Source organism: Cebus imitator, unplaced genomic scaffold (genome assembly GCF_001604975.1).
Source record: "Cebus imitator isolate Cc_AM_T3 unplaced genomic scaffold, Cebus_imitator-1.0 Scaffold189, whole genome shotgun sequence".
NCBI lineage: Eukaryota > Metazoa > Chordata > Mammalia > Primates > Cebidae > Cebus > Cebus imitator.
In genome coordinates, this window is record NW_016107504.1 from 3,665,083 (window position 1) to 3,689,602 (window position 24,520).

At 35.6% G+C, this 24,520-nt stretch overlaps 1 protein-coding gene across 2 annotated transcripts in view; it reads right to left on the reverse strand.

The window, feature by feature from the left end:
* Positions 1-24,520, reverse strand: part of AMMECR1 (AMMECR nuclear protein 1) — a 126,003-nt gene continuing 101,483 nt past the window's right edge. Inside the window, exons 3-6 of one of the 2 annotated variants that reach the window (XM_017546499.1) lie at positions 20,263-20,377; positions 6,371-6,461; positions 4,573-4,669; positions 1-2,310 (exon numbers count right to left, since the gene is read on the reverse strand). In XM_017546499.1, coding sequence (XP_017401988.1) covers positions 2,196-2,310; positions 4,573-4,669; positions 6,371-6,461; positions 20,263-20,377 — 418 coding nt within the window. In that variant the 3' untranslated portion in view covers positions 1-2,195. Of the gene's footprint in view, positions 2,311-4,572; positions 4,670-6,370; positions 6,462-9,401; positions 14,192-20,262; positions 20,378-24,520 lie in introns of those variants that run through there. The other variant, XM_037744976.1, reaches the window with a different exon arrangement.

The window sequence follows — 24,520 nt, forward strand, 5'->3', positions numbered from 1 at the left end:
GCTCAGTTTCCCTATAAGGGTAAGAAAAGTTTCTATCAGGTAGCCGCTTGATTTTATACTGAAAGACTAATCTGCTCCAAAATGCTCCCAAGTAGAAATGACAGGACTCAAAATCTCTTTCTAAAGTCCAACAGCTTTTTCTGACCAATCTCTAGATTCATTGAAACTGGCTACCAAGATTGCATTTCAGGCTAACAATTGGCTTCTTAGTTTAAGGCATCACAACTGAAAATGGTTATCTCAACAATGGATGCTGTGGATGACGGAATACCAACAAACTTCTAAGAACTTTCATCAAAAACTAAAGCAGTTTGCTTTGCCCCAGTGGCAAGCAGAAGGAATTCAGCCAATTATATCACAAACTAGGAAAGGATTTTTGAATTTCGAACTAGCAGTCTGTCACCTGTCACAGCAACTATATGTATAAGCTATATCATTTTGATATTCAGTGATATTTCTTATAGTTTTAGAATATATATTCTGCAGCATACTTTAATTCATCACTTGATATGTTGGCTTCCTGTTTGAAAAAATTATATATATTTTTCCAAAGGTGTGTGTGTGTGTATGGTATATATATATGGAAAATATATATATATACACACACACACCATGTATATACACACACACATATATATGGAGAAATATATATATATATGTACACCACATAGACACACACAGACACACACACATAACCATAAAATGAAGGCCATCTTTCTCCAGAATAATCTGTCATTTTTCCTGGGGATATATGTATGGACCTCCTATTGACATCAGTAAGTTCTCTTTGTATGCATCATGGGAAGACTATCCCTGCAGATGCTATTTTCTAACTATGGCATATCTGAATGCCAACTCCATTTTCACAGGTGTGACATAACATCTTATCAATGTAGTAAATGTGTTTCTATCAAAAGTATGTAGTGCAGAAAGAGATTCAAGCTATTTTATAGTATCTCTCAAACTCTAGTATTGTCCCCATGACAAACATATCTGAAATCACGGCAAATATGAACTTTCGTTTCACTCAATTATTTTTACCATATCTTTAGATGGTAGCTAAAATTGACTCTAGCCAATCATGATATATTGAAACCTAGAGCTAATGAATTTAAATTAATATAAAATAGACAAATGTCTCTTTTTGGTTATTTGCTCAAAATAAATTTTTTCAGCTTAAAAAAATACTTGAGTAAGAAATTTGTCTAATCTGCTGTTTCACATATAGAAACAATAAAATTTTACAAGAATATTTTTCTAAATTGCCTTTTTTCTAACCTTTCTTAATTCCACTTAATTATATTCTTCTCAAAGGCACTAAATTCTGTATCTGCTCTCTTCCTAATATTTGCTGCTCTTATAAATGATTCCTGTAGCCTTTTTGAAAGGTAGTTTGTACTTTCTCAAAACAGTGTTTTAGTTTGCAAATTGGTTCTATAAAGTGGTCGGGCAGTCTCTTCTATAGTAACCAGCACAATAGGCATAAATGATTTCTTTCCCTCTGTGACAAGCCCTATCATGGACCTTTGAATGCTCACGACTAGAACTAAAGTTCATATATTTTCACCATGGAAAAAACATATACTTAAGGAGTGAAGACACAGCTACTAAACTGTCATAGCAAAGTGAATTTCAGACAAAAATCAAGAGTAATATACAAATACCTGAATTTGATATGAATTAATCCAAAACCCAAGAAAAAAAAAAAAAAAAAAAAACCATAACTATCTTACTGAGGAAAACTAAAGACAAACCCAAGTAAAATCCCCAAAAACTGCACACTTTCTTCCATCCACAGTCAAAGGAAGGGAAGGAGGGAAGGAAGAAGGAAAACAGGAAGAAAATAGGAAAACAGGAAGCAAAACAGGAAGAAAGGCAAGAAGGATGGAAAAACAGAAACCTGACTGAGATAGCAAAGCAAAATTCTACATAATATTGTAGGGAACAAAAACCCCAAAGTTATATATGCTGCAAAAAAATCAATTATCTAAAATAATAAAACAGGATCTTAACAAATGCCATTTTCCTACCCGTTACCATGATGATCTTAACTGACGACGTCGAAGCTTCACCATGGCAACGGAAACTATCATCATAAAATGGTACAGTAAAAGAGATAGCTAGACCAAGAAGGTGTAGGGTCTCCTGGGAAGAGGTCTGCAGAGAGGCCCAGTGACTGGTTGTGCGGCTCAGTGTCAGGAATAATGGTTGTATGGTGGAAGGGGATGCCCAATGCCATTTTGGAAATGATGATGCTGACGATGAGCAAGGTATTCAGCATAGCTCAGGGTCATCTTTTCACTACGATACCTGAAAGAAAGTCAGGGAAGAGAAAAGTTAGCATCGAGACATAAGTGACATGCCATTGTCAGAGCTAGGAAGGACCTTAGAGATAATTTTATAGATCAGCAAATGGGGTCCAAGAAAGAAGCAGTGACTGCCCAAGGTCACAGAGGTAGTAACTAGCAAAGCTAAGATGAGAACCTGGAAATCCAAAGTCTGAGTCCAGTGCTCTTTGCACTCTACTATTCCTTCTTTAAATTGTTCTTTTAGAAATTCTTATTGCCCCTTCAGCCTCAGTTTTCTAACAGCAGTATGCATCTCTTCAGTTGATTCTTTTACTGTTCCTTTCTTGGTCCACACATCTACTTAGGTCTTACCATTAAGTAACAACAACAACAACAACTTTTCTTAATCCTGGTATCCTGAACTCCTGTTTTTCCCCATGTCTGGCTTTCTTTTCACTGCCACATTTCTCAAACAGTTATGTGTATTTTCTGCCTTCAATCCCCATCTCACACTACTCCTCAGCTCAGTGCTCCTTGGCTTCCGCTGCCACTCTTCCACAGAAATCGCTGTCAGAAGGCTGCCTCTGATTCAGCTTGACTTTTCTATTTGCTCACCATACCCTTTTTGAAGCTCTCTGGTACTATGGGTTCTATACCTCCACATGCCCCTGGTTCTCCCCTGCCTCTCAGATTGCTCCTTATCTCTGAATGCTCCTATCCCTGCCTTGTAGAATTTTTTTTTGTTTCTGTATTCAGTTCTTTTGACTCTATACTGTTCACCACCCCCCCACAGTGAACCCTATCCTTATAATTTCAATCATCTCTAGCCATGAGCTCGTGTATTTTCATTGACCTACTAGACATTTCTATATAGATATCCTAAGAAGCACCTCAAATCCAAAATCAACGCATAAACTTACCACGCTCCTCTTGTCTCTACTTTGGTTAAAGGATTACATTGGTCCCTTTTATCTAGATTAAAGCCTTGACTTCCTTATTTCTAAATGATGACCCAGTCCTTTCATTTCTTCCACAATATTTTCATATCGATCCCCACTTTTCTTCCCATCTCACTGCCACAGCTTTAGTTAAGGTCCCCGTTGCACCTCTTTTGGACTGTTGCCACAGATTCTTAGATAATACCAATGCTTCCTGGTCCTATTTCCAATTCCATTCTTTTACCTCCCCAACTCCATCTGATTAAAATCCTTCAATAGCTACCTACTGCCTATAGAATCAGGTCCAAACTAATTACTCTGAAACTCAGGACCCTCACTGGTCTGCCCAACCTACTTCCTGGGCCATATTTTTCTCTAATGATCAGCTTCTCTATTACACTGAAAGACCAGCCCAATCAGACTATTTTGCATTCTCCTAACTTGCTTTGTACTTCACCACACTTGACTCACAAGGTCTTCCTTAAGGGAATCCCTTTCCTCCTGCACATTCTATCTGTCAAATATTCTACCAATTCTTCAAACCGAGTCCGCAATTTACCTCTTTGAAACCATCTGTTATCCCCCTCCCACTCTCTTAGAATTCTTCTTTCCCTACTTCATGGGAATGGATCGCATATTATCCATTATATTCTGGCTTAGATTAATAATTTTGTCCATGCTCCTTCTATTTTCCTCCACTGTGAACTCAAGGAGAGCAGAGATGGATGTATTTTTGAATTTGTAACTCCTCAGAGCTGAGAATAGGCCATTTTCAGACTATAAGCATTCAATGTAGTTTTATGGAATTCAAATAAATGGAACCAGCAGCCCATTTTCCTAAAATGTTTGGTATTTTCCTTTTAAAATAAGCATTCCTATTTTGCCATGCTGAAATTTATATAGCATTTGAGTTTAGCTCAATTGTGTTTTTTCAGCAAGCTAGCAAGCTTTCATGGTAGACTTCTATCACTGCCAAAATTCTGAGGTTAAATTAGAATTTGAGGACTGTTTATCAGAATCCTGGGGTTCTGCTAAGTAATGTCAAAAGCTAGCCAATAGCTAATTCAAGTACTTTCTCCAATAAAGTAGTCTAAAGTCTCCAAGGGCTTGCTCGTACAAAAGCCAGAGTAATCACACAGAGCTAAAGATGGGAAAGATAGGCTCATACATCATACAGGGTTTACTGCCAAGCAGAATTCCATTGTATCCACCCTCAGTATGACCCTGTCATTCATTTCCACTCTGTTTCAGAAAAGAAAGTGTAGAGAGACCAAAGAAATCAAAGGATTATAGCGTACACATCAAAATGTACAAGTTAGCCTTGTGCTAGAAAATGCTTTCTGTACCTGGTCAGTTTTATGGTTTTCCTGAATTCATTAGTAATTGGAGCTTTGTATCCTCCTTTCCTCAATAAGGAGTCTATGGTCTGAATATGGTCCCATCCTGTGGAGAGTTGACCAGATAAAATATCAGTCAAGCACATGTAACAAACACCTTTCATTAAATGCAAAATGACTTTGTAGAGGTCAGCTATCACTGTTACCAAATGCCGTCAAATCTTTTGGTCCTAAAAACAATCACACAGAAGAACTAAGATTTCATCCTTTACAAGAGAAGGGTCATCAGCACATTCCTTAAATTCTAGCTATCCACAGTGTCAAACAACATTGGCTCCTTTATTTTTACATTTGAAGGCAAAGGGTCTAAGGGGCTGACAGAAATTGCTCAGTCATGACTGTAACAAACCATATCTGTTGTACTTTCCTCTAACAGTGGCATCTTTAAAAGGGAGGGAAAAGCCTGTATGCCATTTTGCCAACTCAATAGTATTTAGGACTACCATACTACCTCACAGTAACTGTTGTCCCTTATGGTATCTTCTGTAACCATTCGAGTTTGTGTGCAGTATTCAAGGGTATTTTTATTAGTTCTGACATGGACGGTATATCTGAGGCACTCTATCTTTTACGTTTGCTTTACAAAGTTAATGATACTAGGAGATTAAGACATTTTCTAAAGCAACCCAAATAAATCTTCAGGAGACTGCCTTGAAGACTTTCTGATCTGCGGATTTAATGGTACGAAATTTTGCTATTAATGTATGTCACGTTTATAAGACAAACATGGGAAAACTGAATTACAAATGATTTCTCATGAGAAGAAAAGCTCCCCAAGATAAAAGATTCATTTCAACTAACATGAAACCAGAATTTAGTAGTTGCTAAGAAAGGACAAAATACTTACAGAGTGGAAAGTTATTTTGTGTTACAATGTTGGTTCATATAGTTCTATGCTCTACGTGTGAAATAGGAAAATTCTGTTTAGGAAGTATAGACCAAGCATATAAAACACTAATACTTCATGTTTTCTCAATGCTCTGATCTTAATGGGAAACTTACAATCTTAATATTAGCAGGATGAAGGGCCGGGCGCGGTGGCTCAAGCCTGTAATCCCCAGCACTTTGGGAGGCCGAGGCGGGTGGATCACGAGGTCAAGAGATCGAGACCATCCTGGTCAACACGGTGAAACCCCGTCTCTACTAAAAATACAAAACATTAGCTGGGCATGGTGGCGCGCGCCTGTAATCCCAGCTACTCAGGAAGCTGAGACAGGAGAATTGCCTGAACCCAGGAGGCGGAGGTTGCGGTGAGCCGAGATCACGCCATTGCACTCCAGCCTGGGTAACGAGCGAAACTCCGTCCCAAAAAAAAAAAAAAAATATTAGCAGGATGAGTAATGGCAAGCACCTAAGAATGAAACATTTGATACTTACAATGACAATGAACTATGTGGCTGATTGTCAAACAAAAAGCTTGTTTATGCCACAATGGAATATGGGAAAAGGCATTTCAAATCAGTAGCAAATTGTTGCCTAAAATGAAACCTAACTAATGTAAATTCTGCTTTTTAAAAAATTTACACTTATGGGTTTATGCCATCAAACTTCAATGGAGGGATTCAACTTCTGTGAGTACTTCACCGGCTTGATACAGACATTGCAGTGGCAGTGATGGAAGAGTCATTTCTTATAATTTGACACTGTTCAATTATCAGACATAACTGTAAGGTCAGATAATGCATTTCAATTTGTATATTTGTTTAAATTCTTCACCAGATCATATGAAATAAAGTACAACAATGACCTTGCTCCTTTGCAACCTCCGGTAGGTAGGTGGCGGTGCGTTTTGATCCTTTTTCATTGATGAATTCTATTCTAATGCCATGTACACCCACCTGAAAGAAATTAGCAGTTTTATTAGTACAGTCTTCTTCATAGAATCAGAAAGAAAAGGTTATAATTTAATTTTCAAGAGAATGCAGTTCTTCCTTTCCCCTTGTTTTTAGAAGGACATATCAGTTTTCTGTTTCCAAAGCTCTGACGTTGGATTTGAAGGCCATTACGATGGCCATAGAGACGGTAAATACTGATTTGCATGTGCCCAACATGTACTAGGCTATGATATTGTGGTTGGAAAACCAGAACAACTATTCTGAAGCTGTGTGTAGAATAAGACGGTTGATGGCAAAAATCCTGCCCCCACTCCCAAATTGTAGCTCATGCCAATAAGGAACTAGAGACAAAGGGGACTGACTTCAAAGATATAGCAAACGACCATCCTGTTTTGCAGGTACACTCACCACTTCTGATTAAGTTCCAAAATTTTCGGTGCTGATCCCCGCCCAAACTGTCTACTCCCTTTAAAACCTTAAATTATATGTAGGCAAGCAAACACAATCAGATAAGATTGAAAAATAATTATGAAAACAACCAGATCCTACATCATCACCCAGTGTAGATAGTATTTCTTTATAAATGCATAATAGCTTAGAGTGGGCTAGTGGCAGACCTTCACTGTCCATCTACACCATTGTCTTCACACAGCTCTACTAAATTTAAGAATAAAGATTTCAAATCACTTCACTGTAGTGCATTATTGCTGTCTCCTTATATACTAGCCCAGAGACCACTGTAACTTTTTTATGTAAAACAAGCTTGTGGTGATACCCTTAAAAAGGGCATCTATGTAACTGTGGGCAATTCTTGCTGATTTTTTTTAAATAATGTGCTTTTCCCTTGATTAACATATGATCGAAAGGAATATGTTCTTTCCCCTCATATCTCACATAGAATAGTGTACAGAGCTAAAGATCAAAATTAAAAGTTCTTAACTTCTTTGTAAACATTGATAAAAATGAAATTTCAAAAGCATAATGACCCCATTCTGTTCTCTCAGATCTGTGGTTGCCTCATATCAATGGTTCCCAAGTGGAGGGTCAGGTTGTGCAAGGTACTGGAATGAAGATGTAGGACCAGGTAAACGTTATTACCCAAGATGGAGGCTTCTTTTCAGAGCACGTGAGTAAAGTCATAGCTCTTTATACTTTCTATGTGTATGGATGTAAAGGTCTAGAAGAGGAAAAGGGGTCAATGAAAACTTCTTTTGTTTCTTCTGCCCTCAGCCTCAGATTTTCCAATTTTTTCAGGAATAAAAAGTCCTCTGGGAAAATCCATTTCATTCTTTCCTCAGGTCTTTACACATCCATCCATTGGAGCCTGTCAGGTCTTCTGAAGAATTTATGGTTTTTTTAAAAAATTATTATTAAAGCACATCTCTGGCTATTTCTTCTATCTATTTAATATCAGTATTTTTATGAATCTCTTTCTACTAAAAATGCAACCAGGGCAGATATTTAAAAACGAACACAACACTGCCTCCCATGCCCTGTGGGAAATGACTTTACACAGCTGAGAAGAAATATGAGTGCTTAGCTATCAGACATTTCCAGGATAAAGGATATCCACTAATCTCTCCAGTGCCTGATGAGACAATGACAAATTTGCAACACTTTCTGTATACTGACTTGCTGATCAGTAGCTTTGATGTTTTTTCTTTGACAATATCAGATTCCTCATAATTTGTTTTAAATATATATATATATACAGCATAAGTAATTTATACTCCATCATCCACTGAAGTGAATTTTGAAACTTCAACTCTATTTATCAAAAATCTGTCATGTTAAAATTGAAAAGAATTTTGGTGTTTATTAAGGTGTCTAGTCAAAATTGTGATAGGAAGAATGTCTCCCTATCTGTGAGATGAGAGTGTCAGACAAAATTAATGATATTTAACTGGCATGGGGTGGGAAGGGGAGCTGCAACATTTATCAGAAGTTCAGGAGGTTTCATGCTTCAAGAAATATATTTTGGAAAAAGAACAGCTCCCCAGGTAATTTTTACTCTAATTGAACTAGGTAACCTCTAATAAGCATTCTAGTTCTGACAAACTGTGACTACATATTAAGATTTTAAAACGTGATTTAGGCAAATGGGGGTAATTTAGACACTTAAGTCCTTTATTTACAGGAGTACATCCTGTATTCTTGAACAAAAATGTCAGATTTTTAATGTCTAGTAATTTAACAATTAGAAGAAGCTAAGAATTGTACGGTATGTGAATATCTTAATTAAGCTGTGCGTGTATGGATACAAAGGACACATTGGCCAAAACAAAAATTACTCACAAATAAGACTGCTTTATTTACTCTGCATTTTGAGAAGGTCCCACCATCAAATTTGATAAGAAAAAAACCCCCAAATTCTCCAGTTTTGATTTAGTAACACATTTACAACTTTTAATTATTTTCTGGGTTCCTATGACTCTGAACAATTGAAAGCCACTGTAAATTGAACTGTAAGTATAGTGGTTTTAACGTGACTCCTTTTCATGAACTTTTTTCATGGGTGAGAAATACTCTCCACAAAGCTACAAAGCCAAAACCAGAGTGACTCATTTTTTTCAGCTAGTAGAATCAGGAGAATGCTAATAATGATTTTAACAAAATCAAATCATAGTAGCTTTCTTTCTGTCACCTACTGAGCAACACCATTTTCTTTCCTCCTAGAACCACAAGCCACTAAATAGTCATACTGCACAATCAAAACAGGAGAAGAGGAATATGGCCTGCTGTGGAGAATGACCAATTCTGGCCAACCTGTGGAAATCACTGGCTTTGCAAAGTCAGTCATCTCCAATGAAATGAGCACCAAAACTAATTCCATATTGTTTCAGGGAGGCATCTATCACAGATGCAACTCTAAAATGTAACCCTCATGCATAATAATTGAATCTTCCCTTATACAGATTGGAGAATCCTTTGGCCCAACAACATCCCAAGAGAAAAAGGCTATAGCCGCAGTTATAAACTAAATAAAAGATCATCGAACCAGGGAACTGGGATTCCCCGAAGCAGATCTTTAAAATGCTACCACAGTAACTTTCTCTTTCTAAGGATGGATAAGGAGACAGCGTATGAGAATACCATGTCACCAAACATACCCTTAACTAATCCTGCCACTATCTGAAGTACAGAGAGGTGGGTAAAAACTGGAAATTTGCAAATCTAGCCGTATGGGTCTGCAGGTTATTTTCAAAATTACTAGAAGGTCTATGAAAATAAAAATGCTTTCAAGGTCCATCAACTGTGATAATATTCTTTTAATCAAGACTATACTTTTGCTAAGCAAAGCTATAAATCAACTCCAATGGTAATAAATTAAATGTAGGACTATAGATAAGAGGATATGGAATTAAGCAGAGCTGTATCTGTGTGTGCTGATAGAACATTAAGACCAGTTCAACGGATTCATATTTCATGCTAAAAAAGCCATATTTATTCCGAACCATTCCATAGCAAGTGATTTTTATTAATGCTATTATACAATCTTTTGTTTTTAACATTGTTCAGAATGATTAAATATCAAGATTAATGTTAAGACCAAAAAATGTATCTTGATTATTCTGGGGTTGATTATCCAGTTTAGGGATTATGCATCCCTAGCTCCACCTGGCCTCAGCCCCATCCTCTTTCATCTCTTGTCCATTTCTCTATTTTTTCACTCCTCTATCAGACAGCAGGTGATCACAGAAAAAATAGATACATACAAATTAATCAATTTTGCTACACAGTAAAAGGTTTGGTAGGAGAAGAGATTACAAATAATGGCTAAAATGAAGCTTTGAGACTGTCTGCAGATTTCATTTATCCTTGTTATCTAGTCCCGTGTTAGAAATGTGGCTTCATTTAAAACTATTATCCTCTAATGCAGTGACCCTCAACACAAGAGCATTTTTAAAAAGTACCCTCTCCCATATTATATTCCTTATAATTGCACAGTCAAAACTTAATATTCCCTAGTCTGTCTAATAAGGCAAGTGCTAGCCTTGTAATCCACAAGCAGCACTACAAAAGGGTCTTATTTTTACTTGTGAGCCTTGTCAGCAAGCGAACAATGTGAATATGCTGAAACATTAAAAAGAGTCATCTGGCTAAAAGCATAAATGAGTATAAAATGTGCTGTTTGAGTTGAGTAGCCTCCATGTAAACCTGACAGTTTGAGTCCACAATTACCTCCACAGTCCTGACCCTCAAAGCTTAATCTTCCCCTGATTATATCCTGGCTAACAGAACCACTCTACTTCCTTGGGTGGCATCTTGTTTTAGCAAATACCATGGTCAGTTCCATTCTTCCCTATTTTCAGAACCAAATGCTGGGTTTCCCTGTAATCATATGGCCATGGCTTACTCTACTCATTTTCAGTGAGTTATCTGAATAACATAAAAAATATCGGGAGGTCAAAGAATCGAAAGTTGTATGACATGTCTTTTTGGATGAAATCATTTGGCAAAAATATGCTTTGCAATTAACAAAGCATCCAGTTGCTGGCTATTCACATAAGAGTGACCTGCCAGGCTCAATATGCCAGTCCAATTCAAGTGAATGAAAGGACACTGTTCCTAATGAGAGGAGCTCAGGATGTTTGGCACACCCCCTAACCTTTAGAGGCTGGTATCACAGAATAAATGCATGCTTTCTCACAAAACAACCCTGGGTACCACAGACAGAAACAAACACTGCTTTGGACAGTCCATGGGTCTGACTCAGAGTCTGGTGTTTCTTATATTCCTAGGAGTAAAAAATTGTATGTGCTATATCCCCTAACAGCACAAAACCTACATTGCAGCATGGCCCACTCTTGAACTTACTGCCCCACAGTACCTTCTGTCATGGTCCAGCTTAGCCTTTTGAAAACAGTAACTCTTCCTTTTCCTAGTGAAAGCAAATTCAACATAAAAGAGAAAAATATTTCAAACTTAAGGCTACCCTAAGTTTATTCTCTTGAATAATTCTTTGAGCTACAAAAGTTAAGAATTTAATCATAGAAGCTGATAAGGTTTGCACAGATCCTAATGAACCACTTTTCCCAAATCTGATACTACCAAAAAATATTTAGATGACATATTATCTCGATCTTCCCATCAAATTCCCCAGTTGTTACTCTGTATCACTTCAATCTGCCCATCAATTCGAAAAGCAATTCTAGAGTTCTGAAGGTACACATCTATCTAACATGATCCCTTCATAATTTGGCCAAATTGTAAATTTTTAGAACAGTGTTGCTGTAATTCAGCTTTTGTTTTTGCTCAGTATTATTTACTTTTGTAAACCTCAGAAACTGTAAACATGCATTTTTTTCTGTTTATAAAAGTAGTATGTGTGTCTTACAAAAAAATTCCCTTTAGAGCCAGGTGTAGTGGCTTGAGCATGTAGTCCCAGCTATTGGGGAGGCTGAGGCAGGAGTACCATTTGAAGCCAGGAGTCTGAGACCAGCCTGGACAACAAAGCAAGACCCTGTCTCTAAAAAACAAACAAATAAACAAAACATCCTTTTAGGAAAGCATAAAGGAGAAAATAAAGATGGCCTGTAATCCTAGTACCATCTGCCTAGAGGTAACTCTTATCTTAGTGAAGTAAAAAATACTTTTCTCTTGAACCAACTGAGATACCACCACAGACTATATTTTAGGCTGCTTTTATCCATTATCTGACCAGTTCCTATACCTGTCTTTACTTTCAAATATCCTCTGAGATGGTTTTGGAAGCAGAATACCAGAAACATAAATCAAAAAGGATAACTGATTGCAAAGTCATCACCTGAGCATGACTAACCTTTTAACATACTCTAACACCTCTGCTTCATCATCTGTCTCAGCTGAAGGGTTTTTTCCCCCAGTTGTTACTTTGTAAAAAGATCCCCTTGACCAAAATATATATATGTTGCTCTTCTCTAAAATCCCTACAAATTAGTCACCTTTAGATTAGATATTAGCTCAGTCTCCACGAACCAATTCTTGGCTTTTACAGAGCTTACCAAAAGACCAATTACTGCCAATTTTGATTTATGTAGGAGACTTAGACATTTTGTCTATCAGGAACACAAACCTGCCAATTTATTTCAAAAAAAGCCACTGAACAACAATCGATAATATTTAATACCTGACACACACCCCTAAAATACCTGAACTCTCTAATAGTCACCTCCATAAACTTTTAAGTAAAATTTTAAATAAAGTATGGCTAATGAAAAGATGCTCTGAAAAACTCTGAAGCCAAACATGTTCATATATCTTTTGCAATGAAGGAAACTGTTCTTACTCTAAGGTTTTGCAGAGAACAAGTGACAGCTCAGAGTGTAATTAAGGGGGAAAAAACCCAATTCTCTGTAATGATTAATTATAATGAGCATCCCATAAAAACTTAACATCCTAAAGCTTCCCAAGGAACGTTCAGGCAACACAGGTGACCTTTAAATAAAATGTCTGCTTTCTATCAAAGTTAGAAAAATGCATTCCTTCCATGTTTTAAAAAAGGGAATAAAGGAGTGAATTTACAGACAAGAAAACTCAAGTTATAAAATTTTCTCAAAGCCTAGAGATGTGACTTAGTTTACATTTCAAAGGCTAGTGGGGACAGTGTTGGGGGATGGTTGGGGAAGAAATCACCTCTTAGCAAACATACCTAATATGAAATAATGTTGTTTGCCTAATAAGAAATTAAGAAAAATTAAATTTTATTCAAGTTAGAACTGTACATTGAGTATCTGACTCAATACAGTTTAACTTAGTCTACAAATTTGTTCCTAAAAAATTACATGTGGGTTGAGTTTACATAAATGAATTAATCTTAAAGCAAAGAGGAAAACCATAAAATTCTACAGTGAGTCCTACTGCAAAGTAAAATATTTATTCATAATGTGAATAATTGCTCCCTATTTGCCTAATTTAGATTTAAATATATAATGTTGATTTAACACAGGATGATACAGTAATTAAATGGAGACATTAATGGCTTAGAGCATTTTTCTTCCTTAAGGGAATTCTTTTCATAAAAAGGAAATCTAAAAGGTACAACTTATAAAAAATTGACTATTTTTCACTTTTGTTGCCTACATTTAAGCTGGCAATGGCCAGTTTAAAAGTTAGGGACCTCTTCTTAGGACTTCTAAATGGCAAGTGGTGATTCATTCTCTGGACAATGAAACAGAAGCCATCTTTAAAAAGGGAGTAAGTCACAGAATCACATTCTGTCAGAGTCCAAAGAGATCTTAGGTATCACTTAGTCCAACTTCTTCAGGCTCCTGAAGAAACTGAGGTCCAAAAAGGTCACAGTGCTGGGCAGTGGCAGACAGGAACAGAACCCAGGTCTCCTTATTCCCAGAATTCAGCACTCTTTTAATTAAATGCTGAGGATACACACACACATACAGACAAACCATACATGAAAGAATAGGATATAACAGAACTACTAGCGAAGGGGCAAGGAGTTTATGGACTACGGGGGGAGCAGCAGGCTAACTCCCTCCAACCGGTAAACATGCTGCAAGTAAAGCTGAAGGCAACTTGAGACAGCCTGAGAAGGGACTAATAAGCAGCCCATTTTGCTAAGGGAACCAACAGCTAATGGAAATTTGTATGCATTAAATCACCTTCTAGGAAGTTACTTTACTTTGTACAGCTTGCTTCCCCGCTAGGCTTCTTATACACTGACTTGTTGATGCACAGCAAATTCTTTCTAGATGGCCAGGAAGCCTGAAGCCTTCCTTTCCCAATGCTCCACAGCACTTAAAAAANAAAAAAAAAAAAAAAAAAAAACAAACAAACAAAAAAAAACATTTAAAGTAGAGCATCAAGAAAGGACTAATCATAATGACAGTGACATCTTATACAAAAATCTCAACGTCCCTGGGAAAATATGTACTGTGAAAAGCATTTTCCTGGATATATGAAGCCCGTATTTCTTTTTAGGTTAGAAGAGAGACAAAATATGATATATATTATAGTTGGGGCAAACTAACCAAGAGGGGAAACAGAACATATACAACTAGAAGTCATTTCACTGGGTGACTTCATGAGTCATGCTTACCATCTGTGTATGAAAAGGAACTCTGTTTTCAGTGGCACATTAAGAGGAGCTAAAAAATGTAAACCTTTAAGAGGGGAATGAGAGTGAAAAGAACATTAACTTCTAAAATATGTGGGAGATAATGACGGTAGCCAATTTATTCATCTCATCTGTTTATTCTCATGAAGGCTGTTACAAAAGCACCCTATTATTAACTGCAACTGAACACGTCATAATTGAGCTGTGATCACTCAAGAGGTGTGCTTTGGAGGTTGCTTTTAAAGTGAAACACAGCTTTCTGAGTACCAGGAGTCCAACAAGGCTCAAGTATAATGACAGATGCTTTGGTACTTAAGGGACAGAGTGACATTGGGGGCCTGAGGTATAGCTTTATAGTCTAGGGACAGATTTTTGGCATCATACAAGAACTGTGCTGGCCAGCCCCACCCAGCATGGGTTGATTCCATGTAAGTATTGTGTGCTACAACAGAGCAGTCTGTCTTAGGATCAAATGTATTGCCCAGGTGGCAGTTGTATAGACAAAGTGAGATACCAGTGATCCAGGGAGCCAGATATAGGAAAAATGACTAATGGTTTGTGAAAATGTCATTGATCTTTTGAAATCAGATCTAAGGAGTTACTTTAGAATACAGAGAATATTTTTACTTCATGCCTCAAATGATCTTGTCTCTAAAGCACAGAAGTAAAAGATGCTTGATTACAATTTAGAAAATATTTTGACTTCTGTCAGCAAATTGCTACATTAGCTTCTACAAAATCACTGGTAGCATACTTGCTATACAAATTCTTCTACAAACAAAACGTTTATTCATTTACATCATCCTGAAAATGAGCAGCTATGAGGTGACACACATAGAATCAGCCCTCAAGTCAAGCTCCAGTCCATTGTAATGTCTGGTTTTATAACCTTTCAGATTTTTAAAAAGGAAACATGGCTCCTAAAAGTTTAACTCTACAAGTTCCAGGCTATGTCATTTTGGCAGGCTCCAACATGCTACATGAGTTTTTCTTTCTGTATAAAGCACCATGTCTGTCAATCACCCTGTCATTCAGATTTAAGAGAATGCTGTCAACTGAAGAACACAGAACAATGGTGATGAGTTTCTGTGTTCAAACACAAGGCATATCATGTCAGATTTCTCTAGGGAAGCAATTTTCCTTATTTAACAACCATCTTAGCCTTGCAGGTAGATATTCCAATTTATCAGTTAATGAAATTTCTCCCGAAATTATTAACTCTTCATCCTTCTCATACCTACTAGGGCAATAAGTAGATCATGATGTGGGCAGTGATCAGTGATTCTTGGAAAGGTGTGGCCACTGCTCTAATATGTCCTTACTACCTTTTGTGGATGGCTGTTATTTTTAATGAATACCCAGATTCCTCCAGAGGCTGCCTATAAACACTTACTTTAAATGTTATAATTACGATTCTGAGGAAATACAACATAAGGAAGCATTGTTGATCAGTCTATCAATTCAATATTGACTTGAAATTAATTACATCTAGTTGTAAACCCATTTATCAAACATCCCTCACATTATCAAACAGAAGCACTCTAGCTCCTAAAACAAGCGCTAAAGTAAATCCTACTTTCCTAATAACTATCAATATAAAATTAGAGACATGTTATCAAAAGAAAGTTCCCAAATAGACTGAGTTAAAAACCCTGAGTGAAAAAGACAGTAAGATGGTAGCCAGATTCATGGCAATTCATTTGTTTCCTGATCATCTGAAAATTAGGTAGCTATTACCACTGGTCATGGTCACATTCCTCATCCTCATGACCACAGGGATGTTTGTCTTGTCAGTGAAGGTATGTACCTCTGTGCTTTGGGGCTTCTAGACTTTGCCCTCTTCCTGCTTTGATCTGGGAATTTTCATCCATTTAATTAGGAATTCCACTGCAGTAACCAGTGGGGGTCAACTCTCAAACTGTACTTCCACCAGAAAAGCGCTATGTTAGAAGCTTCTGTTTGTATAAAACATGCTCATTATCTATCTTTGACTTTAAAATTCTGTATTATAATTCCATAATAATCAATCTCCTTGTTTTCCTCTGTGGCATAAACATACACAGGACTTCACATTTCAGGTTAAAATTGCATACTTATGGTGAATAGGATATTTAATTGTTGGACGAGAAGTTGTAGCTATTAGTGTGAAATTTCTTGTGAAGCATATACTTTCATAAGATACGCTGGCTTCTCAAAAAGGAAATTCAAAATATAATTAACTTACACAAAGATAAACCATAAACAAAGACTTCTCAATCTTTTAAATAATAATTGTATATTCAATATGATTTCAGTTATGTAACCAAATATGCAGATTTATTGATACAAAGACAGATAAAGAATGGGAAAAACATTTTTAAAAGACTTAGTATAAAAAAGATAATGGAAAGAAATATTCCAAAATGTTAACAGTAGTTATTCTCAGAATGATGTAATTATAAATGACTTACATTTCTCTCACTATATTTTTTTAATTAAAAAAAATTTCTTCTTTGATAAATTAAAATTACTAATAAGAATAGAGTATATGAAGTTTATTTTCCATTTTTATTGTAGTAAAATACACATAACATAAAATTTGCAATTTTAACAATTTTAAAGCGTACAATTCAGTGGTATTAAATACATTCACCATGTTGTACAACCACGATCTAGTTCCAGAACTTTCCCATCACTCCAAAAGGCAACACTGTACCCATTAAGTAGTCACTTCCCATTTACCCCTCACCCTTGCCCCTAGCAACAATCTGCTTTCTATCTCTATGGATTTGCTCATTCTGGATATCTCAAATAAATGGAATCATACTGAATGTGGCTATGTTTCACTTCTTTCAGTTAGCATAATGTGTTCATGGTTCATTCATGTTGCAGCATGTAGTTCATTTCTTTTTATGGCTGAGTAATAATTGCATGAATATACCACATTCTATTCATCCATTCATTTGTTGATAAACATTTGGGTTGTTTCTACCTTGTGGCTATTATGAACAGTACCAGTATGAACATTCATGTACAATTTTTTGTTTCAACACTTCTTTTCAATTCTTTTGGGTATATACCTAGAAGTGAAATTGTGTCAACATATAATTTTTAATGCCTTTAATTCTGTTTTGGCATTCTGTGTTTAAAGTAGTAATGTTTTTTCAGAATCGTTAGGGATAGCCCTCAGAATATCATCCCTACAATACTATTACTCCATTTTCAATCACTGAGTAAGGTACATTTGTTTTAAGACCAAATCCCATTATTGTTCTTAAAAATATAATTTCTACCTTTACTCTTTGTACCCAAATTTGTCTTCTGCCAAATACTTGAAACAATGATGAACTAACTGAAAAGGACAAGCTTTTCCTCTTAGCATAGTCATTCTAACAATAACTAATTCACTTTCAAGTGCTTGTATATTAAAAGTACAAAAATGTATATTTTTTTGCTTCAACAGGAAAGTAATACTTAATAGAAATTAATATTTAATTCCCTAAAATATATTAAATACACAATGCCAAGTAGGAACAATATAGAATCTTCTAGAAATTCAGGCTAGTAGCTGGTGACAAAAGAGGATAAATATGCCTTGAAAGAGTATACAGTAGAATACACAGTACTACTTCATAAGTATATAGTAGAGTACACAGTACTACTTTCCCACTCTTCTAACAAACAAAAAGCTGACATATCTTATGGATATAATAGCCCAATAATATCAAGGTTAATTTTAGCTACAGAACGGTGCTTCAAGTGGGCTAAAGATGATGATGGTGTACTCGGTGCTTAACCATCCCTATGTAACAGCTGTTGGATTCTTCCCTTTTTCCTTCCTCCAAAACACATGGACACACATTTATGTAATACTAGTACGTTCATGTTTGTGACATACACACATGCACACACATAGAAACACACATGCCAGAACTGTACTTCCAACTCAGTAGCTGCAAGAGTAGAAGTGTTCTTGCAGCTTGCTCATCCCCCTTAGATCTCAGGCTTTTCCCATAAAATCACTCCCACCCCCACTACTACATACACAACACCCTGCAATCCAGAAAGCAAAAGTAAATCTGGCTGCGGAAGAAGAAACAGCTGCCTTAAAGCAGTAAAAGAACCATCCAAATTATAAAATATGTTAATAAGTAAGGAACATGATTTGGGGCCACTTAAAAATAAAGTACTAGGGAATATTTCTATAATATTTGTAGACTTCTCTTTAAGAAAAATCAAATAAGAGCAACAAACTTATAGAAATAATAACTTAGAAATTCCAAGTTTACAAAAGGTTTTCCACATTCTAACTTTGCTGGGAACAACAGTATAAATTTATTTCTTCTTTTGCAAAAATCGTAAGATGTATTCATATTCTGATAATACTCCAGAAAATCTTATCACAAAACCCAGAGGGGACTCTTGCATTGTACTCTCTGTAGAAAAGATTTTTTTAATGATACTCCCCCAAAATTTTTAAATAGCTCTGGTATAACAACAATAATTTATATCATAGAGATTTTTTTTCAAATGAAGAACATTATGTCTTATTCTGTATATTAGAAAACGGAATTGCAGTGGAGTAAGTAAATTGTTCAAAGTCTCACAAGGAATCAGGGCAAATCCAAAATTAAATTCAAGTCTAATAAACTGTGAAGAGAGTGATCTATCCCCAAGGCAGAACAGTTTAGTCACTATGGGGGATGGTCATCTAAAACAGCAGTAGAATTAAAATCTGTCATAAGGATACAATAATGCCATTTATGAGTGTATGTGAGACAGAATACTGTATGTATCACTGAGTTCCTATTGTTTCATTCTCATAGCACTTATGTCTTCATACTTTCTATACACATTTACTCTGCTACTAAATTGTGAGATGCTTCATGGTGGGAACCGAATCTTACCACTTTTGTATATGTAGCACATTGCCTGGAATACAACAGGCATTCAGTAATATGGGCGTTCTTGTGTTAAAATTTCATAGACCCATAGACCCACACTCAACATCTCCTCCCAGCCACCAAAACAAATCATGAGAATCTTTGAACTTCACTAACAATGTTAGCCAACCCCACATGCTAAAGAAGAATACAATTATGATCATTATAAGCTACTCTAATAATAGCAATACACAGAGATACCCTAGATATAACCTTATTTGTTAGGGTGTTTAAATGTATAAATTAATGTAGCCAAGAATGAATTCACATTATTTAACTCTAGTTAATCAGTACCTTGTTACTATCACAAGCTGATTCTGCCAAATGGTATATTATCCTAACTAACTATTTCTTCTTGTTTCTGAGATGTATCCTCTGACCAACTAGTTACATAGTTGGTGGTGGTTATACCAGAGTGCACCAAAATGAAAATAAGAGTGGTTTCTAAGATGTATCCTCTGATCAACTAGTTATATAGTTGGTGGCGGTTATACCGGAGTACACCAAAATGAAAATAAGAGGAGAAATAAATTCCAATCAGTCCTTCTTACTACTTATTAGCAGCTTTTATGAGGTGCTTTGATGAGGTAGTAGGATAAAAATGAAAACCAGATTCAGTCTGGGGATTATAACAACACGTGACACTTTGTCCTTTAAAAACTCATTTACTTATATCTCATATTTCAATTGTGAGGTTTATTTATCCATATTACTCTTGACCTCCATTACAACAGAGAATGGGCTGAAAGAGTTATTTTCTGGGCCTAATTTTTAACATCTACTCAAGAGTTACCTTCACTGTTCTTTAAAAATTTTTCTATAATCTTACCTCCCAGTCCAAATAATCACAGACATCTTCAAAGTTAGTGAGCAGAGACACTGAGCAGAAAAGCCGTGGCAGCTCATCCCTTGTCATTGGGGGAAAACGGCTATCTTTAAGGGCACTGTTAAAAACAAAGCAAATATTAAAGCAATCACTGGATATAAAATTTCCAAATTTCAAATGCAAACAATTACTTGAAAAAGGTAAGCGTTTCAAAAAGAATCAGTAAAATGTCAAAGGTATCAATAAGCTTCAAATGTATTCAAAGTCCCCAAAGATTTTAGAAGTCACCTTTGGTTTTTCATTAAATAGATTGTGTTTGCTAGCCAATCTTGTGACCTCTTCAATTGTAAAGAGTGAATGATCAATTACATTTCCTGTACAGCCATTTCCTGGTGTCTTTCCCTGCTACTTGTAGAATATAAGAATGTTTTATTTTGCTTTTGAGAAGAATAAAAACTAGGCTAGTGGAAACTTGTAGGAAGATTTCAGAATCCAGTGCTGGTGGCAGCAAAAATAAATTATATATATGTATGTGTGTGTGTGTTTACATATACATATAAGTGCAAACGCACACACACACAAATATTGTTTTTAAAAAGATTACACTAGGTAAGCCAGTCACCATAGAACAGCACTCAAAGAATTCAAAGGAAGATGAAAATTTCATTTTCTTCAAGAAAAAAAAAAACAAAGAAAATGGAAATAATCATGCAAATTATAGACTAAAAATAAGAATTTCAGGCCCCCTATAAAGGATAATTTAACATATGACTCAAAAATTGTGGAACGACAGGAAATAGGGCTAATCTAGGAAATAAAAGTATGATTAGGAGACCATTAATCACGTCAATGAACTTCTGAGTGCATCAACTCTGATTGGATCCTATAATCAGGTATAGTATATCATAGTGCCAAACTCTAGAAAAACCCCACTGTAAAATGTGGAAAAACCATAATTCTTCCTACAGTGGAACAGAAACTACACACACACACACACACACACACACACACACACACACACACAGAGTTCCTTGTACTTTTAAAAGAAACCACTTCCTCATCAAGAAAAACAAACATACCTCTGATTGCCTACTATATTAATGGCACTATTGGCATTCATGATATCCATCTTCAAACGTCCTAGATAGTAGCCAGGCTTAGAAATACTTTCACAGATTAATCCTCAGAGGTTACAAACTCAGACTCTACAAACTGCTTGGGTCATAACATAGTTCCATAGCCTTGAAAATAATCTAATTCATTTTCCAGTGATTTTCTCATTGCTGAATTTTCTTTTTTTCATTTTCCCATCTCTTTGTTTGCATTTTGAAGCTCACTCACTGCGTTTGTATATTTGCAATGCACTTGGGTGCTCATTTTATCCTGCTATACAAAGGAAAATGCTTATAGGACGATATAGAGATGTTATACATGTATAAAAGTATAAATGTTTTTCCCACTCAAGAAGCCAATATTAACCAAGAAAATCAGGAAATCTGTGATAATTCATACTCTGAAAACAGCATTTCACTATTTTGTAATTTAATGATGTAAACTCCCTATGGTTTGGCTTCTTTCATTTTTCTACTGACAAAAGTTTTAAAAAATACTTCCAAGTTTTCATTCAAATCCAAGATAAAGACATGTGTGTATATATTCCACCACCCTCTCCACATACAGGAAAGTTCTAAAACACAGACCAGGAGAATTGTATGCATAAAAAACAAAAGGCCAATCACATTTTCAGTTTTACTGTTAAAAGAAGAAAAAGAGAGGAAAAGACACGTTATTCATTATAATAATATAAAATGTAATTTTAGGGAGTTATGGATTTTTATTATGGTAAAATATACACAAAATTAGTATTTTAATCATTGGTAAGTATATAGTTCTGTAAAATTAAATATATTTGTAGTGCATCTATCGCTACCTTCCATCTCCAGATCTTTTTCATCTTTCCAAACTGAAACTCTGTACCCATCAAATACTAACTCCCCATTCCCCCCTCCCCTAGTCCTGGTATAAAATGTAATTTAAATATACTTTTATAATTTCAAATAGTTACAGTAATACAACACTAATGTTTTTAATCCATAACAGTTTTATTGAGATATAATTCACATACGACAAAATTCACCCATGCCTTTTAGTATATTCACAGTTGTACAACCATCACCATTACTCAATATTAGGACATTTTCATTATCCTTGAAAGAATCTGTATACCCAATAGCAGTCACTGCGTATTAGCACCACTCCCAGCTCCTGGAAACCATTAATCTACTTTGTTTCCATGGATTTGCCTATTCTGGACATTCTGTATTAATGAAATCATACAATATATTACCTTTAGTGTCTGGCTTCTTTCACTCAGCATATTTTAGATATTTCATCCATGTTGTAGCATGTATCAGTACTTCATTCTTTTCATTGCCTAATAATATTTCCTTGTAGTTTTGTTACCTATTCGTGGGTTGATGGACATTTGGGCTATTTGCACTTTTTGGCTATTATGAATAATGCTCCTAGGGACACTGATGTATAAGTTTTAATGTGGGTATATGTTTTCATTTCTCTTGGGTAGATAGCTAACAGTGGAACTGCTGGATCATAAAGGTAATTCTACCTTTAACTTTTTGAGGAACCAACAAACTATTTCTCACAATGGCTGCACGATTCTACTTTCCCAGCAGCAATGTATGAATTCCAGTTTCTCCACGTCCTTACCAATGTTTGTTGTTGTTTGACCTTTTGAATACAGTGCTAGACCTCCTTTAATGAAGCACTTTTAGTACCTAGCTCTGGCTTTTTCATTTAAAAAATACACATGCTGAAGTAGCTATACAGTTAATTTCTCAATATTTTGAGGCAAGTTATCATTTTGTTTAGTTTCCTAGCAGACCAATTAAAGATAAGTTTAACTCAGTGCAATTCAAACTATTTCATATCAATGAAATTTTCAAATACTTAAAATATAACTGAGGATCAGGCTACAATGCTTTTCTTGTGACATGGAGCCTTGTTGTTCAATCATTCTAGGCTTAAGGAAAAAAAAAAGAATGTTTAGAACAAGGAGTTAGTGGGAAAATGGTAGAACAATTAATGGGATAAAATGACAATAGTGCCTCATCATGTCAAGATTCAAAGATACTGATTTCAAAGCTCTGAAAGAATAAAGGTATATTAGTCATGATGGAAATAGTTTGATTTTTACAGAGACATTTAAACAAGACTTTTGACTCTTGTATTTTTTAGCCAGCTCTAAGTATTTTTTCATTAAACTTATAAACACAGAAAAATTCCAAATGCAGGAAGCCCTCAGTGTCTCTAAATGTAAATTTCTAGGGAAATTAACTAGCAATCAAAGCCTAGCAAGGATTTAAGGGATTACAAAAAGATGAAAATGCAGCTGGAGACTGACCTCAGAGCTGCCAGGCTGGTGTGGAGAGCTGATAAACAACAAGATTCAGCTTTCCTTAACCAAGCTCTCTTTAGAATATGCTATGCTGAAATTGTGCTTTTAGAGAGAATATTGCAATCTGGAGTTGGGCAGTGACTTGCTCAAGGTGACCCAGCTAAGTTAATGGCAAGGGTAGGGATACAACCAAGATTTTCTTACTGAAGTCCAAAATTCTTTCTAGTACCTACACTTTAGTTGTCACCTTTGCATGGATTAGTTTTCAAATTTTAAAATTAAATGCTTGCCTTACCTGGCAATTCTGATCTCATACCTGTGGTACCGCTACCTAAAGATGAAAAGTAATAATTCAGTAGCATTCACTAGTAGCCAAAGGGTAAACAGAACTAGGCTTCCTGTCTACTGGAAATCTGCAGGAGTAAAACAGATTTTAAAATATTAATATTGTCAATAGAAGGCATTTTATATCAAAGTAGTATCTGCCAATTTAAATTCTAGGCAGCCTAAATAACTGACAAGGGGGTCCTGTAAGTAAATTAATATGAATTTCTCTTTGTTAGAATAGGAAATCATTTTCTAATGTTTAAATATTGCTAGAAAAACAAAACAAAACACTTACATATAAAACCAGTTGGCACTCCATCACCCATATGATGGATGGGTAAGCTTTAAAAACTTACAGTTTAGTTCACATACTAAATTCAAATATACTCAATTCAAATTGGTACCTTCTCAGGAATACACCTCACCTAATTGAGAAGGAGCATTAACATTTGCCAAACTTAATATATAATGTTATATAGTACTTTGGTAAAAAGGAACATTTTAAGAAAAGAAATTAAG